The 21,908-nt window shown below is 55.5% G+C and overlaps 3 protein-coding genes across 4 annotated transcripts in view; all 3 read left to right on the forward strand.

Moving 5' to 3' along the window:
* The first annotated feature begins 683 nt into the window (after positions 1-683).
* FNBP4 (formin binding protein 4) lies at positions 684-13,119 on the forward strand. Its single transcript, XM_085307389.1, has 14 exons — positions 684-896; positions 1,147-1,336; positions 1,681-1,828; positions 1,932-2,055; positions 2,348-2,683; positions 3,116-3,326; positions 5,569-5,687; positions 8,329-8,433; positions 8,725-8,858; positions 9,832-10,010; positions 10,532-10,848; positions 11,220-11,735; positions 12,252-12,409; positions 12,955-13,119. The coding sequence occupies exons 1-14, from the start codon at positions 684-686 to the stop codon at positions 13,043-13,045; spliced, it is 2,841 nt and encodes a 946-aa protein (XP_085163515.1). The 3' UTR covers positions 13,046-13,119.
* A 153-nt stretch (positions 13,120-13,272) lies between these two features.
* AGBL2 (AGBL carboxypeptidase 2) lies at positions 13,273-20,220 on the forward strand. The gene is made up of 16 exons (XM_085307390.1): positions 13,273-13,330; positions 13,478-13,548; positions 13,662-13,674; positions 13,726-13,894; positions 14,203-14,391; positions 14,536-14,640; positions 14,801-14,951; positions 15,285-16,052; positions 16,254-16,416; positions 16,796-16,922; positions 17,287-17,384; positions 17,597-17,718; positions 18,077-18,143; positions 18,439-18,543; positions 18,945-19,034; positions 19,754-20,220. The coding sequence occupies exons 1-16, from the start codon at positions 13,301-13,303 to the stop codon at positions 20,141-20,143; spliced, it is 2,658 nt and encodes an 885-aa protein (XP_085163516.1). The 5' UTR covers positions 13,273-13,300; the 3' UTR covers positions 20,144-20,220.
* A 1,266-nt stretch (positions 20,221-21,486) lies between these two features.
* Positions 21,487-21,908, forward strand: part of MTCH2 (mitochondrial carrier 2) — a 6,203-nt gene continuing 5,781 nt past the window's right edge. The window contains exon 1 of one of the 2 annotated variants that reach the window (XM_085307314.1): positions 21,487-21,637. In XM_085307314.1, coding sequence (XP_085163440.1) covers positions 21,551-21,637 — 87 coding nt within the window. In that variant the 5' untranslated portion in view covers positions 21,487-21,550. The remainder of the gene's footprint in view (positions 21,638-21,908) is intronic. The other variant, XM_085307313.1, reaches the window with a different exon arrangement.

The raw sequence follows: 21,908 nt of genomic DNA on the forward strand, positions 1-21,908 counted from the left end.
ATGTGGTGCATGGGAGTGCTGGATGCCTCCCCCCACGCCAGTGGTCTTTAGAGTGAAGGAGGAGGATGTTCTCCCACCCCAGTGATTTAGTGATGGGGCAAATGTTCCTGCAACTGTTTTTAAGAGGGGTGGGAGGTGTTTTTCTCTGCTGCATTTTTGTCTCAGGGGCTGCCTGTTTCGCCCTAAGAAGGTTAGGGCTGCCAACCCTGAGCGGAAGAGGGACGGGGTGGGGGGTGGTTCTGGGGCGGCTCTGGCTGGATGTGTGTAGCAGGAAGGATGTGCCTGCACCGCCTCCCAACCGCACTGGGCCCTGCACAGCCTGGCTCCGCTCCGTGATGGTGACGTGCTGCTCTAGCTGCGCAGTTCGCTCCTCCTCATGTCATGAAGGGGTTGGCTCTCTCCTTGTATGCTTCGCAGGATTAACAGGGAGAGAGAATCCAGCCAAGCGGCTGGTTGGATTCATTTCTGTTCTGCAGCAGGATGGGCCCTGATCTCAGTGTACATCCAGGGGAGCTCACAATTAATGGCTTGGAGGCAGTGTGTGTTGAGCAGATGCATGAATGTGTATACAGAGCTCTTATTTATTTATTTTAAATATGTCATCGCTTGCATACTCCCTGTGAGCTTTTTGTAGTTTGACCCGTACAGATTTCTTACCTCACTCTGAAAACCAAGATACCCAGATGCTGAACTGTTTTGATTTTCCTTTTCACAATATATTTCYGTCACAGCCTATTGCTCTTCTCTTCTCCCTGCCAGGAGGCTTGTGTTTGCTTGGTGCGTATGCAGATAGCGATGATGAGGAGGGTGAAACTCCTGAGAAGTCGACACATTCCACAGATGCAAATGGAAATAATTCAACAGACATTGACAGCACGCTGGCAAACTTTCTGGCGGTTAGTGAGGCTTGTTTGTGGCTCTGGGGAGTGCTGAGGGCAGTGGGGAGACAGGGCAGAGGGGAGTTTTCTCCATGCGAAGAAACCGCATCACAGGGGAAAGAAGGGGGTTGTAGATAAAAAGGTTAGTTTCATGGTCCTAGATGTGGTCCTTTGCCCGTTTGTAGGCACTTTGGTTGTCCCATTACCCAGACAGCCCACTTTCTCCTCTGGGATTTCAATTCATCTTGTGATGTTCATGTTTTTAAAGGAGATTGATGCCATCACAGCTCCTTCACAGCCTGCTGAGTCCACGGCTGCAGCCTCCGCTCCGCCTCCTACACCTCCACGCCCCGAGCCCAAGGAGTCTGGCTCAGGTCACTCCTCAGCCACTGCCAATGGCACAGGCTCCGCTCAGGCCTCAGAGTGGCAGTATGACACGCAGTGCTCGCTGGCAGGAGGTGAGCATGTCTCTGGGTCCTCAGTGCCAGGGCTGTGGGTGTCCTCTGCTGCGCCCATCCTGGGGGACTGCTCTCCCCTACCTTATTTGTCTACAGACACCTCTAGTGATGTGATTCTAGGGAGGGTGTTTTGCTGTGGTTTCCAAGGGTGACATTCTGGGTGACCAGCAAATGCCAGGGGTTCCTGTTTGCTAAAGGGAAGTGAGGGCAGGTGACAAGTGACTTACGGCAAGGAAGGGCATGGAGTGACAACTGCCTGGGGAACCGATGTCAGAGCTGGCTGGCAYCAAGATGCTTCCTCTGTGTGTCCAGTGGTTGACAGCCATTCTTTGTTTCCTCACCAGTGGGTGTAGAGATGGGTGACTGGCAGGAAGTGTGGGACGAGAACACTGGCTGTTACTATTACTGGAACACTCAGAGTAACGAGGTGACCTGGGAACTGCCACAGTATCTCGCAACACAGGTTCAGGGTCTGCAGCACTACCAGCACAGGTAAGAATCACCCAGGCCTGCAGCACTTGGCCCATCAGTAGCAAGGGGATGTAAAAGGGACTTGCCCCTGTGCCAGCCCTTCACTCTCTCTCCTCTTCCTCAGCAGCACAGCGGCAGGTGCGAATGGGAGTTTTGTAGTGGCTACAGACCTGTACCCCCAGGAAAAAGGGGTCGCTACAGGCAGTGTGAGCCGTGGGGCCAGCCTTGCCAAGCGAGAGGTGAAGAAGGTCAGTCAAACAATCCAAGCACCAAGTACTTGTTGCCTTAATGCATGTACACATGCCCTTTTTGGTTTCCTCAGTTGTGGGTGGGTCAGGCTGCTCCAGTAAAAGCATTTGCATGCCGGAGAGGGGCCCTGGGTGCCCTGAGGGTGTGGGCCTGCTCAGGCTTCTTCCTSTGTGGGTTGGGGATCTCCTTTGCTGCTTGGGGAAGATCTTGCTTTGGGGTTGGCTGGTGGGGGAGCAGTGCTGCTGCTGCTGTCAGCCCGTGCAATGCTTTATTCCTGTGCACACCCTTCAGGAAGTGAATGAAGGCGTGCAAGCCCTCTCCAATAGTGAGGAGGAGAAGAAGGGGGTGGCTGCATCCCTCCTGGCACCTCTCCTGCCTGATGTGGTGAAGGAGGAAGAGGAACGTTGGAGAAGAAAGGTGATCTGCAAAGAGGAAGTTGAGCCACCTCCAGAAGAGGAAGCAAAAGCAGAAGTAGTGGCTGCCCCCAAAGAGTCGGAGCCTTGCAGGGATCCTCTGGAAGACACACTGCAAGAGGATCTGTGTAGTGTGGTGCAGTCAGGGGAGAGTGGTGAGGAAGAGGAGGAGCAAGACACCCTTGAGCTGGAGATGGTGCTAGAGAGAAAGAAGGTAATGGGGAGACTTTTTTCACAGAAATAAGGCCATGGCTGCAGTGAATGAATAGTGTTAGCGAGTGGCTTTTAGGGAAGCTGAGGGAAGGRTGTGTCTTGTTAGAAATAATACAAGGAAAATGTTTGCAATTCTTGTATGGCTCCTTTGAGAGAGAAACTGCAATTCCTATACAAGTCCTYTGCTGGCATGGGCTCCTAATGGAGCTGGAAGCTGATCAGCCACTGCCTCGCATGGATGCTGCTGGCAATAGAGGAGCCATTAGTGAACTCTTGCTTTCTCTTCGCTGTTATTACCACAGTGTTCTGATCACACCAGCTATTTGTGTCTGTTATTTCGTATATCTTCTCTACTTCTTGTAAGTCACCGTGGCTGCTGTCCTAGTTTGGGTCAGGTCCCTGTAGCGCCATTCACCGTCTTGTCCCTTCACAGGCAGAACTGCGTGCCTTGGAAGAGGGAGATGGCAGTGTTTCGGGCTCCAGCCCGCTTTCTGATGGGAGCCAGTCAGCCTCACAGGATGCAACTCGCAGACTGGCCTCCAAGCGAGGGAAATGGAAACTGTTTGTTGGAGCTGCCAGCCCAGAGTCTACTAGTCGAGGCTCCAGCAAAACAGGCCGAGACAGCCCAGAAGCTGGTGAAGCAGGTAATTTGAACAGCTCCCCTTGGAGGGAGAAGCTGGCAATCTGAAAGTCTGCAGCCCTCTCCCACCAGAGTATCTTTTACCCACTATTGGCCAAAGATGCAGTTCACGTGGGAGATAAGAAGTCTCACTCTGTGTGTATAGAAATCAGGATATGGTAGATGAGGTATCTGTGTAGAGCAGAGCCAGGCCTGCAGGTGTGATTTCCACTGCTGTTGCAGCAGAGTATGCAAGTGTACAGTAACATCTAGCAGGCTCAGGATGGTGCTGGGGATAAGATGATGCTCTTCCACATTCTTTCCTTTATCCAGTGATTAAGTAAAATTAGGAGAGTGCACATATTCAACAATATCAGAAAAAGGAATGCAGAAGTGTGATAACGGCTGCTTCATGCCCCATTGCCTTGCACTTTCCTCCTGAAGTTATAAAGCCTGACCATGATATGTCAAGAACTGTTACYTTCCTCTTTTGAAGTCTGTTTCTCACTAAGTTGCCTGGTAACAGCCTCCAAATTTTGGACTGCTGATCTGTTACTTGAGAGCCAGTCCACCTATTCTCATGTTAGTGAATAAAAAGTATTAGACAGGACTGTACTGTGGGAAAGATCTGATTTGTAAAAGGATTGTTCTTACCTCAGATGCACTGGCTCATTTAACACTTCATTGAGCAGCAGCACCCCTAATGGCAGCACGTGCACTATTACTTATGCCTATGGAGTTTGCTCATGTGTCCATTAGCTCTCTGGCCTTCTGTACTGGTGTGAGAAATACAGCCACTTTATTTTAGAAAGCTTGATCAAATGGATTTTAACAGCAGTTTGGCAGATGTTGCCTAGCATCACATAAATCTACTGTCTTGGGAAGTAGTGTGATTGTTGACAATACACTTGAATGCTGTTCATGCTTCATTGAATGTTATGGATGTTGTTTTTACCAGCCCTCCAGTTGTCCCCAGTTAGTGGTGGTTATGGCTGGCCTGAGTAGCTCTGTGCTAGGGCAGTCCACCCCTAAGCATGCAAGCCCAGCCGCTCCAGAGTTGCTGTCCCCAAACATGCCAGCCAGAGTGCTGCGCTCCATTGCGTCCAAGGAGTCAACGTGTGCCTGGCAGCCCTGTTCCTCCTAAATGTGCCATTCCCTCCTTGGCCCAGGGATGCAGGCCAGCTGCCTGCCTCATAGCAAAGAAAACTTACTGAATGAGATGTCTGCTTTTCCCAGAGAAAATACGATACAAAAGTGCCCTATGCTCATACCAATCTGTATCCTGCTGAAATGGGAGATGGTGCCGGTCCTAGGCAGGGGGTGCTGTGAGAGCATGGCTCTTGTGTAAGTATACTTCAGGCAGAAGTGTGAGTGGAACTGCATGGCAAAGTTGTTTGTTCAGGGCGGCTTTTCTAAGTTAAGAGTTTACTGGAAGCTTTTCTGATGTCTTGTACCTTGCAAGCTTGTCAGCAGCTTGCAAGCAGTGTGTGTCTGGAGCCAACTCTTAAACAATAATGCTGTTTTCTCATTTATTGACACCTGGGGAAAAAAGCTGTTATTTTAAAATAACCTGTTTAAATTTGGGGGTGTACCCTAGTGTTCCGTGGTAACTGAGAGAATTGTTGTGCTCTTGAAACCTAAGACATACTTGAAATGTGGGGCATGGGGTGTTTTGGGGGTTATTTTGTTTTTTTCTGCTCTCCTTCTCTTCCTCCTCCAACAGAGTTTTTGGTAGGAGTCCCTAACAAAACTTCCTACTTCCTCCTAGGACTTTGTCACTTGGAAAGGTAATAAGCTGCTGCAAACCCATGATATGACTCAAAAGAAGACCTTAATATCTGAACGTCTTTTGGGAGCTCTCTTATCTCTTCAGTCTTCTGAGCTAATTATCTCAACTTATATATGTATATATACTTTAATCTCTTTTCCTGGAAAAATGTTAAACTGCAGGAGTTCAATGATTGCCTGCCTGGCAGTTTGTTCTTGGTCTGCTGCTTTTAACTTCCATACTCCTGTTCCTCTTTCCTGTCCTTGTTTTGTAATATCTGTAATTCACCATTTTTTGTAATGTCCTTCTGGGAGGAACCCGATCATCTGCAATACGTGTGTGTGTGACCCTTTCTCCTTTTAAACTCAGCCTTTTGTCATCAGCTCCTGTAGGAAGGAAATTCCCTAGCATGGATGTCTTGGGCCCACTATGTATAGAGAGAGGACAGTGCCGTGGTGGTGGTGGGAAAAGGGCTCACTAGTTGTTTCTTCTCCTGCAGCAGCGAGCACAGAAGCAGCTGATGAGAATTCAGAAAAAGAGGCAGAGCCTGAGGAGCCCCAGGAGAAAGCAAAAGTCCAAGGGGCACCAAAAATAGAAGAGGAAGAGCAGGACTTAAAGGTATGGAGATGCAGAGGTGTGTGCTGGTGAGAGTTGTTCCAGTGTGCATAAGAGAATGGCTGGGAGCTCAAGCTCAGTTGCTCCCTGAAGCTGCGAGCAGTGTGCTTTCACCACAGCTCCTGGTCTTTCCCCAGCCTCCATGGTAGTTGCCATGCTGCAGTCAGTGCTGAGGGGTGTTCTCACTGCCTTGGCCAGCTCTGCGCAGAGTACACAAGCTAGCTGGGACACTTGAGCAGTTGATATTTAAGCTGTGGGTTTTAACCCAGCCTGTGCAGGGCTAACTTTGCCTGCCTTCCACACCACTGGCAGAACAGCATTGTAGTCTGTGCTGAAAGGGATGGTGGGGGCAGCCCTGGATCTCGGAGCTTTACTGCAAGAACAGCTTGTCTGGCCAGTTCCCTTAGTGTTGGCTTTTCCCTATGAAGGAATGGCTGGCCAGGATCTCTTTAGCCCAGTGTCCTGTCTGCAGCAGAAGCCAGCAGCAAAGGCTTGAAGGGAGTGGGGTGGAGGGGAGGAGAACCGGGCAAAGAATGACCCCTAGGTCATCTTATGAGACAGAGAGCAAATGCTTTTGTTTTGACTTTCTTCCTACTATTAATGATATTACAGTCCTTTCTCAGGTGCCATTTAGTCATCCTGTTTCCAGACTGAAGAATCCGAATCTGTAGCCTCTCTGTCTGGAGGCTGTTGATCTTTGTCATTCTTCCTGTATCTTGGCATCACTTCTTTTTGAGGCAAGAGTGGCCAGAAATTGGCTGTTGGATGCAAGTTGTGAATGCTGTAAGGATTTTTGCAGCGCTGTTTTGATGTTTTTTCTTCTGCTGTCTTCGAAGGCCTGGTTTGCTTTTTTGATGGCAGCTGAATGATACCCAGAGTCCCTCCTAGAGCTGTATAGTTCACTCAGAACTTGCTGCTGTGTGTGCATAGTTATGCGGGGTGCAAGCGGAAATCTTTCCGTCTGTCCCTATCAGCCTGTACTTTATTTTGCAGTCATTCATTACCATGACATCTTCTGCAGCATTGAATTTGCCTTTGAGTAATTTTACTTCATTAGTAAATGTTGTTGCCTCCCTTTGCCAGATGCTTTATATATGGAGAATAGATAGCTCAGGGGAAACCCAGGGACCCAGGGGAAGTGTCTTTCACTGTGAAGAGTATTAGTCCTACCTTCATTTCCCATCATTTAATCATTTTTTTTGAGTGTGAAATGACTTTTCTCCTTTCCTCATCATAGAGTCAGGCTCTGTCTCCTTAAAAAAAAAAAAAAGTAACATAGGAGTTCTGAGACATGATTTCCCTGCACATAACCTACAAGCCTCTCCAAGTGTATTATATACACAAGTCTGTCCCATTTTTCAATTAAAGAATGCCAGCTGCAAGAATCGTGCTCGCTGGCTTGCTGTGTCCCAGATTTCTTCTGAAAGCCTTTAAAATCCTCTAATACTAAAGGTCCTCTATATGATGGACTGTATACTGTAACACATGCAAGATGCCATTAGAGCTATTGGATGAATGCCCATCTGCCTGGTAATTTATATTTGCTGTGTTGGTTTGGGCTAATATCTCTTCTGCCAGTTCGTTTTTTTGTAGGAGATTCTCCGGCTCCTCTGCTGTGAAATAACCCACTGATGCAGGATCTTTCCTAGCTTGCTTGTGTCAGTGTTGATGCAGAGAACTCATTTGGTTGCCTTGGGCTTCTCTAGCACTGCTAGTCTATCTTGCCCATCCCTGTCTCTGGAGATGGATGCTACATTGCTGGCTTTTGAGGCCTTCCGGAGTCTCTTTTGAAGGAAGAAGGAAAAAGAAAAATTTTCAGAGCCTTCCTTAAAGGAATCTTTTATTTTTTCCCACTTGTGGGCATCTCTCTGTTTCTACTTTTAATTGTTTTGTGGCTTGTATTTGCTTTTATGCAATTTCCCTCAATCAGTCATGTCATAGTGTAACTTGGATTTTTCACTCCTACATGGATGCTGGATTTGAGTAACCATAATCACTATATTCCAGTCTGAATCTTAAAATAGGTACTGTCCTTTACTTGAGAGTAAATCCAAAGTTGTTGCTTTTCTTGTGCACTTTCCAGCTAGTTGTGTTGGAAAGTGGTGATTTTTAAGAAGCCTGAAAGTACAGGCTGGCCCATTTCCTTTGGGAGATGGTTAAAGTGTTGTTCAATGTTTTCTGCCCCTGTGATTGCTGTGCTATGACTTTGTGGTTGGGGTGCTGAAATGGACTGACTCTGTAGTCTCCTTTGGCTGATTTGAAGTGGTAACTGCCAAGAAGCTGTGGGAGCTGTAGCTGGAAGTGAGGAAAGGTTGGGTGCAAAGGAATGGGATTTGCTGGCATTTTTGCAGGTATCTCCAACTAGTGGAGTCAGAGAAGGTCTTGTGTCCTGCCACCCTGCACAGACCCCATCCCTGAGGATGCAGGAGGCTGTGGGGCTTATAGGAGGGGGTGACTGGGGAAGTAGAAGTTCAAGATTATTCTTCCTGCTCCTCTTTCCTCCTGCCTGCGCAGGCTGAAGGGCTGTAGGCAGTCCTAACTCCCATTTGCCTGAGGTGACCTTGAGCCACAGGGCTGCAGTGGGTACAGCAGCCTTGTATGCTATCTGAGAACAGCTCTTTACTCTTCCTTTTCTCCTTGGCAGTTTCAAATTGGAGAACTGGCAAATACTCTGACTAGTAAATTGGAGTTTCTTGGCATCAACAGACAATCTGTCTCCAACTTCCACATGCTGCTGTTGCAGACAGAGGTAACGAGGCCTTTTTGTTTTGAAGGGGATCAAAACACTTTCCACCACTCAAGCACCAAGCAGTGGGGGCTGGTGCTGCATGAACCTTGTAACTTCAGGCAGTAGAGTGCCATGTGCATGCCTCCTGCAAGGCCCCTACCCTGTGGTGGGGAGACACTGCTTCCAGCAAATCATGATCTTCCTTCTGGCCCCCTTGGTCCTGTGCTATAAGGGCCATCCTTGACCACAAGTCCTGTCCTGAAAGCCTTTGGCGCTCTGTCTCAATGGCTTCCCCTACTTCTTGCCCTCTAGACCCGCATTGCTGACTGGCGAGAAGGTGCTCTCAATGGAAACTACCTCAAACGCAAACTTCAAGACGCAGCCGAACAGCTAAAACAATACGAAATAAACGCCACCCCTAAAGGCTGGTCCTGCCACTGGGACAGGTACGCGCTCTCCTACCTTTCTCACCTTTCATCTTTGACATCTCAGACGTGATTTGTGAACATCAACACCTGACGACGTGGTGCCATCCCTCTTGGAGACTGAGAGCAGCTTCTGTTAGCAGTGCTGGGCAGGCAGAGAAACTTCCAGCACTTACAGAGTTTGGGCCAGCCACCAAATTGGAGAATCCAAAGTGATTGCTCAGTGTTTTGAGACGGATCTGATTCACTGATTGGACAGAGCTGGTTTTCACTCTCGCGAGTGTAAAGCGCTGTGGAGGGCGGGCCTGGGGGGTCGCGCATGCGAGAGCTCTGTGAACTTTGCAGGACCTCTGGATCACCTCTTCTGACCAACAGCACTGACAAAGGACAAACTTCAACTCATCGACGGAATGAAGAACAAGATTTCTCTCTCCTGCCAGCAGGTCAGACCCAAACATTTCTTTTTCTATTTGGCTTTCTCGATTAATTTTTCCTTATTTGAAATGTTTGCTCTTTTGTTTTTCAGCTCCCAGATCCGCTCCCTCTTTCTAGCATTCACTGTATGTTTGACACCAAGAGTATCATAAATGCGACCTCCACGCACCACGGGGTAGGGGGGCAGCCACTTCTCTAAACTGGGCTGTTCCCCAATACCTGTTCTGGAGGGTGACTTTAAGCCAGGGCAGTGGCTGAAAGTCCCAATGCTAGCGAGACCTCGCTCTGCTGCACATTGACCTGCTTTCTCAGCCCTCCTCTCTTGGAGCGGAGGGCTCAGGGCTATATTCACAGAGCCAGCAATGCAAATAGCTTTGAGCGAATCGGCTCGGGCCTCTCCTGCCTCTGTCCTCAAAGTTGTTTGTTGCGTTTGTGAATGGCAGCCCTGCTGCAGAGGGTCTTCCCTGTGAGAGCACATTGCTGTCGCAGGCAGGCCTGCCTTAACGTGTCATTTAAGGGGGAGAGAATGTAAAGCCTCGGTTTCTTTCTTGTGATTTAGGGAGCATAGACGCTATTTCTATGTTAACGAGCACTCAGGAGAGTCGCAGTGGGAGTTCCCCGACGGGGAGGACGAAGAGGAAGGACAGCAGACCACTGACAGAAAAGCCGACGGTCCTCCTAAACCACCTCCAAAAGAGAAAGGAGAGCACACCGGGGACTCATCCGAGCACTCCGCAGGTACAGCACAGTGGGGGGCTACGAAGGGTGGGAGCAAAAGTGGTTAGCAGATTGCTGCTGTGGTTTGAGCGTCCTGGCCCAGAAGCAGGTCCCTTTCTGTGCTGTGTTGCCCACAGACACGCAGCCAGGTTGCTGTGGCACTTCATTGGCCCCCCTGAGCACAGTGGTGCTTAGAGCAGTCCACAGTGCTCCTCGACTCTCTTACCCAGGCATCTAGCAGTAGCTTTACAGAAGCTGGGACAAATGCTACTCCAGTGGCTGAAGTGTCCCGAATCATTTTAGTTGCCTGGGATTCTAGTAGTGCTCRTGAAGGTGGGATGTAGCAGCTCCTCAAATTGAGGTCTAAGAGCCTGTGGCCTGATCTTTGCAACCCAGTTCCCAGGCAGGGCTCTGGAAGGGAGGCAGTAAGTACCTGTGCTGGGGAGCTGCCTCGAGTGAAGGCAGCAGAGGTGACTGGGGAGCGGTGGGCAGCGCGGTCAGTAGCGTGGGTTTTCAAGCCTGTGTCAATATGTATTCTTCAGGCTCCCTTTGTAAAGAATCCTTCTCAGGCCAAGTTCCTGCTACGTCTCTCATGCCGCTCACTCCATTTTGGACTCTGCTTCAGTCCTCTGTCCCGGTACTCCAACCTCCTTTGCCTTTGGAAATGCCTCCGCCGCCTCCGCCTCCACCAGATTCGCCCCCACCGCCGCCGCCACCACCACCACCGCCTCCTGGAGAAGATGGAGAGATCCAGGAAGTGGAGATGGAAGATGAGGGGGGTGAGGAGCCACCCGCCCCGGGAACAGAAGAAGATGCTCCCCTGAAGCCTCTTCTCCGCCCAGCTGTCAGCAGTGGCCAGGTGAGCAGCAGTTCTGGCAACTGGGGCTAGAACAAGCTAGGCTTGGCCGGTGTCTCTCCATGACCAGGAGCACAGCTCTGTATCTGACTGGCCCTGCTGTGACTGGGCTCCTTTCCTAACCCCACGTGGCATGTGCCCCTGATCAGAGTGTGTGACCCACAAAGCACTGGGACTAGGGAGATGGGAGGAGAGTGTGAGCCCAGGGAGAAGGGGCCGCAAAGGCAACGTAGAGAACAGGATGGCGCTGGTAGGGTAGCAGAGCAGCAAAGCCCCCAGCTCAGAAGGCCTGTCTGGGCACCGCTGCTGTTTTGATTTGACCAAGCCTTGRGGCCTCTTGACCCAGCTCTCATCCTTGGTTCTCTCCCTTCCAGGGTGCTATTGAAACTAGCCCTGCCTCTCTGCTCTCTGCCAAGTCTCAGAAGAGGAAAGCTGTGGAGATGAGCCCGGGGTTGATGCAACGAACAGCCACCATTGGCAGCTGCCCTGTCATCTACAGCCAGCCCCTCATGGCTGCCAGCAAGTATCAGCCTTCAGCTGTGCCGCTTGGCTCCCTGCGGCCACGGCAGCGCCTGCAAGGCGAGATCCAAAGCCGCACCAACCTCCGCATTGCTCCAGGGCATGCAGGCCCTCAGCCTGCAGGACTGGGTCTACAGTCTGCCTACTTGGGAGTGACAGCACCCGCTGCACCTTCTGTCATGAGCTATTCGGAGTGTGCCATGCCCGTTGGGCTTACTGCTGCCACCATGCAGCCAGCCCCTGCACGAGGAGCCCTGCCTATTGCCAGCACCACAGAGCAGCTGCCTCCCCCACCTCCTCCGCAGCCACCTCCTCCTCCTGCCCCCAAGGCTCTGCCACCGGAGAAACCAAGGAAAGGGAGGAAGGACAAGGTAGGACTGTGCTCTGGWGCCTGGCCGTGGGAGGGCAGGCAGGGGTGCGTGGGCCACTGCTGTTCCGGGGCTGGAAACCAGGACATCAGGGTCCTGTCCCTGCCTCCAGGGCCTTGCTTTGAGTAGCCTCCCTGGGATGGCTTTCCCTGATGGGACTCCAAGAGCTCTGCRGAGCCTCTGCTGCCTTGGGCTGGCCCGGATGCCTCAGTGCCACGGGACAGCAGAAAGGCTCCAGGACTGAGTGAGCCGGATTGAAGCGGCTCCTGTGTTCCCTGGCTGCAGCCAAAACTGCTGGGTTGCTTGTGTGATCTGTAGCTCTGCCTTAAAGCAGCAGCTTGTTCCCTGGCAGCTGTGGCAGCAGAAGGAAGGGATATCGTGGGATAGCTGTGGTGTTCCCTTGCTAGTGTGCAAGGCTGCCCTTCTGCTGGGAGTAGCTATGGCTCAGCACCCTCTAGAATCTGCAAGATTCCTCTCTTTCACCTGCTCTGACTGTGGCCTATGGAATTCCTGGCACAGGGCAAGAAGGGTAAAACGAAGATGCCGTCTCTGGTGAAGAAGTGGCAGAGCATCCAGCGAGAGCTGGACGAGGAAGAGAACTCCAGCTCCAGCGAGGAGGACCGGGAGACGACCGCACAGAGGCGTATTGAGGAATGGAAGCAGCAGCAGCTGCTGAGGTACATGCAGGCTCCGGAGACTGTCTGGGAGCCAGCAGCCCTTCTTGCTGCTGCTCTAGTGCTGCCTAGCTTCAGTGGTGGTGCTGCCTGCCCCAGCTGGAAATGGCTGAGGCGCCTTGGCAGGAACTCCCCTCTTCCCTGAGGAGCCTCCATTCTGCAAGGGACTGGGCAGGTTCCCCTGCTGTGGTGCCTTAGGGCACTGGCTCCTGGTGATCTTCATCCCTCAGGCCCCAGGGAACATGTGAGATCATGGCTTCCATGGAGCAGGATGTCATACAAAGACCCTGATAAACACATACCAGTAGAGTCATGCTCCTGAAGAAGAACTAGTCCTTCAACGGTTACCCACCTGCCGCAAGGCTGCTTTGAGGGAGAAACTCCTTGATGGGCTTCTCCTGGGCAGGGCCATTTCCTTGCTCCCAGTACAGASGGAGGAGTGGGTGCTTGGGTGTCCAGGCATGGGGGAGATGAAGGAGGCTGGGTGGCAGGCAGTAGCAAACGTCTCCTTGCATCTCCTGGGCTCTAACCCCCATTTGTCCCCACAGTGGTATGGCAGAGAGGAACGCCAACTTCGAGGCACTGCCAGAAGAYTGGCGAGCACGGCTGAAGCGGAGGAAAACCACTTCAAGCACATGAGGCGCGCGGCACTATTTTTTACAGATGTACAGTTTAGACTTGACTGTTGTCCAATAAATTGTAGCAGTTTGGGACATGCTGTCTTGATTGAAGGGATAAACAAAGCCTTCTGGACCCTTGCCCAGCTCAGCTCTAGGACCGCCCCATCCCATCCTGCTCCAACTTCCTGCTGCCCTTGCTCTGCTGGTTGCTAAGTGACCGCGTCCTTGCTCTGGCACCATTAGGGAGAGGGATGAGGCCTGGCCTTAAGCAGCCATGCAGCCCTGCGAGCGCCCCACTGCCCAGGTCAGGGGGTTGGGGGGAGGGAGGCTGGCTTGGACCAGCCCAGGGTGGGGGTGGTTTGGTTGAGGGGGGTGGAATCAGGGCTTGCTCCCATCTCCAGCTGGGAAAAGGAGACTGGGAATGATACCTGACTGGCGTTGCCTTGCCCAGGCCATCCCTGAGCCCTATGACAGCTTCATGCACAGACACCTGAGCTACTATGGCTACTTCCAAGGTGAGCCGTGAGCTTGGTGGGCTGTGACTGGTGGGTATGCTGGGTCCCACGTGAGGGACATCATGCTCGCAGCACCAGTCCCTGCACCAGGGCTGTCTCTCTCCCCGTTGTCCCCATGAGGCTGGATAGCCTGGTCCTATCCCACYCCACAGCAATCCCCAGGCCCTTTGTTTTGGCACCCTAGTGGCAGCAATGTTCTCCCCAAGGCCAGAAGACAAGCCAGCAGAAGAGCCCTGCATCCTCCCAGGAGCACGGGCAGGGGTGCTCCCAGTGCCAGCCTGCTGAGGCACCCAGCCTGGGCAGTGCCAAGACAGCCGGCAGCTCTCCRCGGGGCCCGGGGAAGGAGCCAACATGTGAGTGAAGCCCCACGGRGGGGCTGGTGTTCCTCTCTGTGCGATGCCTAAGCATGACAGGGCCTGGGGAGGTCCCTGCTGCTGCTGCCCCTTCCAGGTGAGGGGCAGCGGATCTAGAGGGGGAAAGGTGATCTCTCTTGGTGTGGGGATTGCTCTGAACTGTGGACCYCAGAGCCTTCCCATTGCCTGCTCCCCTTGGGGGCTGCAGTACCAGCCCCTCCTGCCTTKGGTTGCCTTAGTTGGACTGTGGGGCTGGTAGCACGGGGTATCCTGCAGGCCCCCCCAAGCAGCTTCTGGTCCTCTTGCAGCCCTTCAGATGTTGGAGCTGGCCCTCTGCAAGAGCAAGCAGCTTGTCTTGGGGCAGCCTCCAGGCCGCAGTTCCCTGCTGCTGCGCGAGCCACGGGCTCTTTTCGCCCTGCCGTCGGCGCGAGGCCCCCTCCCTGCTCCCCGCTGGCCTGTGGAGTGCGAAGTCATCAAGGAGGAGATTGAGCACATTGGTGAGGAGGCTCTCAGGTCCTGTYGCCATCCCTGCCATAGCTGGAGCCATGTTGGTAGGGGCGGCCCCCGGACCCTTCTTCTTTGTCAGAGCCCTTCGTGTCAAAGGGCCCTGGCCTTTGTCCTTGTCTCCTGTCCCCTCTCAGAGTGGGTTCCCCCTCAGCCGGAGCCGTTCTACCAGCCCACAGGGTGCGAGCAGGCCCCAGCCGGCAGTGAGGAGTGCGGTACYGTTGTCTACCATGTCAGCCCAGGTAGTGGGGCCAGCCTGTTCCGTGGCTCTGTCGTGGCTTGGGCTAGCCTGGGGCCTGGAAGGGAGCAGGAGCACCCACAGGCACCCAGTTCATCTCCTGAAAGCCTCCAGCACCGGTTCCAGGGGCACTGCCATGCTGAGTCCATCTTTTCCTCCCACAGTGATTGGAGGCTCCTGCTTCACCCGTGCTCGAGTTGGGGGGGCTCAGGGCCCCCTCTCCTCACCAGCGGCCACCCTGGCAGGCCCCTGTGACACCACCCTCCTTTTTGAATCACGGTTTGAGAGTGGCAACCTCCAGAAGGCCATCAAGGTGTAAGGGTGCAAGGATGGGGGGGGGGGGGGATCTGTGCAAGGTAGCAACCAAAGGCAGATGGCACCGTCCCATAGCTGCAGTGAGGAGGAGCTGCCCCCGCTGCTTGTGTCGCGGTTTGCTTATGGGAGCTAGCACACGAAGTTTGGGTCAGCCTCGAGCCAGAGGGGAGGCATCTGGGAGCCTTGAGGGCTGGGGAAGCTGGGGAGGAAAGCAGTGCCAAAGCTCCTGCACCGAGTCTGTGAGCGAGGCGATGCTGGGGGAAGGTGCTGCTGGAGCAGGAGCTGGGTGCAGTGGGGAGGGGGAGCCAGAGTGTCCCTGTTGCTGCATTGTAGGGGCCCTTATGAGTACRTGCTAACTCTGCGGCCAGACCTGTACACCAGCAAGCACACTCAATGGTTTTACTTCCGCGTGCAAAACACCAGGAAAGACCCTGTCTACCGTTTCACCATCGCCAACCTGGCGAAGCCCAAGAGCCTCTACAGTGCAGGCATGAAGCCGCTATTCTACTCGCAGCGGGATGCCCAGGGCCATGGCATTGGCTGGCGCAGAGCTGGGGATGACATCCGCTACTACCGGGGTGCCTCTGGAGAGGGCCAGGCTGCCTACTGCCTCACCTGGACTGTGCGATTCCCCCATGATGGCGATACCTGCTACTTTGCCCATTCCTACCCTTACACCTACTCGGACCTGCAGCGTTACCTGCAGGCGGTGGTGGGTGACCCTGTCCGCTCGCAGTACTGCAARGTGCGAGCGTTGTGCCACAGCCTGGCTGGCAACACCGTCTACTTGCTCACCATCAGTAGCCCCACGGGCGCTGCAGTCAAGAAGACAGTGGTGCTGAGCGCCCGCGTRCACCCCGGTGAGAGTGGTGGCTCTTGGGTGATGAGAGGCTTCCTCGACTTCATCTTGAGTGATGCCCCCGATGCTCAGCTCCTCCGCCAGCTCTTCATCTTCAAGGTTGTGCCCATGCTGAACCCTGATGGCGTGGTCGTGGGCAATTCYCGCTGCTCCCTGGCAGGCAAGGACCTCAACAGGGCCTACAGGACGGCGCTCAAGGACTCTTTCCCCTGCGTCTGGCACACGCGAGCCATGGTGGAGAGGTGAGGCTGGGGCACAGGGCAGCCGCTGGGAGGTTGCCTGGTGGGATGCAGAATGGGGCTGCTGTTTGGTCAYGTGTTTCCAGCAATGTGCTCCACTTCACGCTCTGGCCTGTGGCCAGGGAAGCTGGCACCCATGGTGCCAACAGGCTGCAGGGGCAGCTCCAAGCACTTGTACCCATGTGCCGGACTGCTTGTGCACAGGGTCCTGGCGGAGCGTGAGATCCTGCTGTACTGCGATTTCCATGGGCACAGCCGCAAGAACAACGTCTTCATGTATGGTTGTAGCGGCAGTGAGGCCGGTGCTGCGCCACGGCTACATGAACGTGTCTTCCCACTGATGCTGAGCAAAAATGCCCCTGACAAGGTGGGTGCCCCTGAGGACATTTCTCCTCTGCACCAGGAGATGTAGTGCCACCTCTTCCATCCTGCTCCCTTGGGCTGTCTGAGGCTGCCTGCTTGGGCACATCCCTTGGGGAAGCCATCCTCTGCTCCTGGTCAGAYAGGACCCACACCTGATGGTCCTGGGAAGTGGTTTCCTTGCTGAGTTTCATTGTGATGATGGATGGCAACATGGACACCAGACCATGGCCACCATGTTATGCTTCCCAACACAGGGAGAGTCACGATGGAGAAACTGCCTTGCCCCACAGGCGGAGGCACGAGGTTGTCCCCTTAGGGCTTGGGAGAAGGATATGTCCCCCTCACCCTTTGTTCTGCCATGCTGACTGTGGGGCTGGCCCCAGTTTTCCTTCCGCAGCTGTAAGTTTAAGGTGCAAAAGAGCAAAGAGGGAACCGGGAGGATCGTCATGTGGCGGATGGGCATCTCCAACAGCTACACTATGGAGGCAGCCTTTGGGGGCTCCACGCTGGGTGAGAGACTGTACTGAGGGCCCCGGAGTGCTGTGGGTGCCAGGGGCTGCCAGAACACCATGGAGAGAGCCACACATCTTGAGGCGCAGCCAAAGAGGAGCTGGGTGCTGGGCACAGTGGCATCGTGCTTGGGGATGGGATTTGGGCCCCGAGGCCCCTGGGGTGGGAAAGAAGGTGACCACTAGGGGCCATGGTGAGATKATCTTTGGGATGCAGAGCGGTGGCTGGCTGGGACAGTCTGGCATGGGGAGACAGACAGTGCATGGCCCCCCCAGGCTGGYGGGGAAGGCAGGACCCAGCACAAGGTGAATGGGGTTTGGATCATGAAGCCATGGCTTGCTTTGCTCCCATCTTTCCCTTTCAGGTGAGAGGCACTCACACTTCAGTGTGGAGGACCTCAAATCACTGGGCTACCACATCTGCTACACGCTACTGGACTTCTGCAGCCCTGATCTTTCCAAGGTGGGTCCGTGCTGAGGGACAGGCGAGGGCAGCCCAGGTACCTGGGTTGGCTCCTGGCAGAGGCACGAACTCAGTGCTGTAAGGGTACTATTTGCAGCTCCGCACTTGGCCACAGTGCCCGGTGGCATGCCTCGTCACCTCTGCAGCCATAGTCTGGCTGTGCCCAAGTCACAGGAGCTGGCAGCACCAGTGACCCTCACTRCTGCCTGCAGGTCCAGCAGTGCCTGTTGGAGCTGGATGTGCTGCTGCAGCAGCAACTTCATCAAAAGCTTRGGTGTAAGCCAGGCTCTGGTGGTAGCTGGAGTGGCATCTCCCTCTCAGACCTCGAATCCAGGTAAATCCCTCTGCTGTCACCAGGCATACAACTCTGTGACACCCCCAGATCTCCCAGCAACACTGACAGGATGGGACTGGTGGGGCTCTCCAGTCCAGGGTCCCCTTGAAGCAGGATCACTCCAGCCCTGGATCAGAGTGGCTGTGGCTTGGCGTGGCTGAGACTTGGAAAACCCCAGCATGCAGACATGCCCCATTGCCCAAGTCCATTTGTCTTGCTGCCAGCTCATGTCTTCCCCAGCATCACTTGGTAAAGCGCATCTCAAAATCACAGAAATTCACAGGGGAAGTAGGGCAAGGGCTTAGCTAGAGACCCATCCAGCTGCAGGAGCTGCAGGCAGTTTCTCTCCCTCGCACAGCACCAGTGGCTCCAACAGCTCCGAGTCTGACAGTCCTCCTGCTCACCTCCTCAGCCCGGCAGAGCAGGTGAGTGTCTTCGGCACAAGCCCATGGGCAGCTGAGACCTTGCCACCGAGTGCCTGGGCCTGGGAGCCATGGTGTGCTGAGCCTGGGGGCATCCGTGCCCTCTGGGCCTAGTGAGGCTCAGCCAAGGCAGCGCGGAGGAGGCTGCCTTGTTGCGAGCTGCTTTCAGGATGGGAGTGGCATGGGGGAGGCCAGTAAATAGAGCTGCCCCATGAAGCTTTGGGGAGACACAAGGCTTCGCAGGGATGGGGAYTCCCAGCAGAGACATACTCAGGTGTCACTTTGCTGCCTGGACCAGCTTAAACAAAGGAAAAAGAAGCAGTTGCAGACAAGGAGAGAGAGGAACGCCCTGCGTCAGCAATACTCCATCTCCTGGGACCAGCCGAGCCGGGAGAGCGTCTTGGTGAGCAGCGCAGAGGGCCTGGGAGATACCTGGGCAGATCAGGGCCAGGAGCCCAAGCCATCCTACCCAGGGCCCCTCTGGGAGATTCCTGCTGGGGATGCAATTAGAGACTTCCCTRCATTGGCCATGATCTCCCCAGACTGCCAGAAGGATCCGGCTCCTCTCCCACCATCCGCTAGCACCTGTGGCTGTAGCTCGGGGCAGCATCCCTGGCTCCAGCTTGGGTTCTGGCACCCCTGTGTCAATGRAGCATGGGGATACCTGCGGCAGGAGCCCAGCACAGAGCAGGCAGTGGCGCCACAGTTGGGTTCCAGGCCAGAACAGCGCTGTTACCAGCATGAGGCCCAGCCACTCAGTGGGGCTTTGAGTGGGTCAAGCCCCTCTTTACTGGCCCCATCCAGGTGAGGCCAGGATCGCCTAGACCACAGAGGCAACCAGCTCCCTACACGGCCCTGATGAGGGACAGCAGTGCAGGAGGAGAGATGAAGCAGGTACGTGGTGCTGCCTCCGGCAAGACCTTTCTGATCCTAGCCAGCACCCAGTTCCGCCAATGGGTGCCACGAGGTGGGAGGGCCGTTGGCTCCCCCAGGCACCCCCTGCTCAGAGCGTGACTAACCTCAAAGCCAACATGGGAGCCCAGCTTCAGCCACATTTCACCCCTCTCCCAGGAGGGAGATCCTGTCTTTTCTTTGGCCTGGCCCAGGGCTGCCCTAGCAGAGGGGGGAGGCATGGTGGGTGCTGGCTGCCAACCCATCACTGCAGTGTCCTGCTGGCCAGAGAACACCAGCAGCAAGGACAAAACCAAGACTTCAGAGGAGGCCTGGAGCACTGGCATAGGTTTGAGATTTACTGATGCCCCTGAACAACACTCCCGGTAACATGAGCGCACACATTTTGGCTGGAACAGGGTGAGCRCTGTCACCCAAGGAGCCATGCTGCTGGCGGGGGGTGGGGTGGGGTGGTGGATCTATAGTTGGCAAGGAGAGTGGGTGTCAGCATCTGAGTTGTGCTGGGCTGTCAGACAACGCTGAGTGGTCACCACATGGGCCTGGCCACTCCAAGAGATGCCAAGCTGAGGAACTAGCCCCAAAGCTTTGCTGCAAATGGGACTCTGACTGCTTGGAGCAGAGATGGGTGATGCCAGCCGGCAGGCTGCAGCAGCACCCATGGAAACGGCACCTGCCGTAGCGCTGGCTTTGTTTCCCCACAGGCTGCGGACTCAGGAGACATAACCAAGTTGCCTGTATGGCGGGGTGAGCTGCACGGCGGACGCAAGACAGCTTCCCACGGGAGCAGGACACAGTCCTGCCTTACCAGCCCCCATGGGGAGCACAGGCGCCGGCCCCGCGTGGAGCGCTGCAACGGGTGGGCTGCGGTGCCTGACCCTGCGGGTGCTTGCTCCAAGTGCCTTGTGCGTCGCCGAGCAGCTGCTCGCAGGCAGCACTCTGCAGAGGCGCTGAGCCTCTCGACAGCGAGGAGCCGGTTGTCTTGTGCCACAGGGGGACCTGCCTCAGCTCCTGGCCAGAAGAAACCCAGTGGGAATGGAAAGTGCTCACCCTTGGGCAAGGCCACAGGTCCCATACCCAGCCTCCAAATGTAGCTGCTCACCAACGGTGTGTTGTCATGCTTGTGTTCAGTATTAAAGGTGGTGCTGCAGCACAGGGCTGCACCCCTGGATGCTCTGGGCCAGGCCTTTGCATGGGACTACACAGCAACTTCTCCAGGGTTACCACTGCTAGTGGGTCCCCACGGGCAACTGAGTTTCATCACTCCACCTAAACCAGCAGTACGCAGGAACCAGTGTATGGGCCAGTGAGGGAACAAGCCGCTCCCTGGTTAACACATCCGGAAATGGTTGTTTTTGCAGCTCCCAGGCTTTTCTGTCACTTTGCAGCAGCCAAACCAAGAGAGCAGGAAGAAGCACAGCTGAGCTGCCAGGCTCCCTTACTGCCGTCTCGCATGAAGGGCACAGGTGCTTTCTGGCAATGGGGCTCCATGGGGGACGGAGCCCAAGGCTGCTTGGGAGCAGAAGAGCACCTCCCTCCCACGGGGACAAGGAGGAAGGCTGGGTCATGGCAGCAGAGCACAGCCACCTTATGGCATGGCCTGATGAGCCAGTTGGGCCAGAGATSCCTGCAGCTGCAGGAGGAGCATCAGGCGAGGCAGGTGTGCAGGGTGACATGCTCTCCAGACCCTGCTCCTCAACACTGTCCCATGCCAGGTGCCCCTCCTTGCATGGCCCCCAGATCTTGSTAGCCTGCCCTAGGTGCTCGCATCAAACACTGCCATAGCCTGCTCCTCAGCTGAACCCAGCTGCCCCAGCCCCTCTGCCTGCTGGCAGCTGTTGGCCTGTTGGTGCGCTCCCCTCTGGGCTACTCTAGCCATTCCAGCATCAGCCCTGTGCCCCAGGTTGTGGGCCTAGGCCTTGTTGCCACACTTACGCCCAAGGCCAAGTAGGCCTCAGGCCAGGCAGGCCCTGTGGCCGTGACGATGCCTCGGGCCGGGCAGGCCCCGTTGCMGTGASGATGCCTCAGGCTGGGCAGGCCCTGTTGCTATGGCAGCACCTCAGGCCGGGTAGGTTTTGCTGCCATGGTGATGTCTCAGGCCAGGTAGGTGCGGTTGCCATGGTGACATCCCCAGCATCGTAGGCCCCACTGAGGCCTCAGGCCTCATCACCACGGTGATGCCTCTGGCCAGGCAGGTGCTGCTGGGGCCTCGCCGCCGTGGCCCCCCCCCGCGGYGGGGTGCGTGGAGCAGGGAGGAGATGCTCCCACCAGGGATGGGGAACCCAGAGCCCCCGCGGAGACGCCCAGCGCTGGACTTCCCCCCTCCCCGCCGCCGGGCCGGGCCCTCCCTGCCCCCAGGCGGCGCCCCGGGCCGGGCCGAGCGCGCGGCGGGCAGAGGCGCGCGGCGGGCGCGCCGGAAGTACCGGCGGCGGCAGCGGAAGCGGCGGCAGCGGAAGCGGCGGCGGCGGCGTCCTTCTGGGCCGTGACGCCGAGGCGGCACCATGGCGGATACGGCCTCGCAGGTGCTGCTGGGCTCGGGGCTGGCTGTGCTGTCGCAGCCCCTCATGTACGTGAAGGTGCTGGTGCAGGTAAGGGAGCCGGTGCGTGGGGGAGCCCCGGTAGCTGGCGGCGAGGAGGAGCTGGAGGCGGCGGGCGGCAGCAGCCGTGCAGGGAGCAGCAGCGGTTCGCGGCGCCCGGGGCTCCTCTGTGCCCCGTCCCGGTGGCACCGGTCCTTTTTCACTTCCCCCCTGCCTGGTCTCGGAGGTGCCCGTCCCTTTGCTCCCTGCCCTGCCTGGTGACACTGGTCCCTCCCTTTCCTGTTCCAATGACATCGGTGTCCTTCTCCCCCCCCCCCCCCCC

Source organism: Rhea americana, unplaced genomic scaffold, assembly GCF_003343005.1.
Source record: "Rhea americana isolate MKP2758 unplaced genomic scaffold, rheAme1 scaffold_257, whole genome shotgun sequence".
Taxonomy (NCBI): domain Eukaryota; kingdom Metazoa; phylum Chordata; class Aves; order Rheiformes; family Rheidae; genus Rhea; species Rhea americana.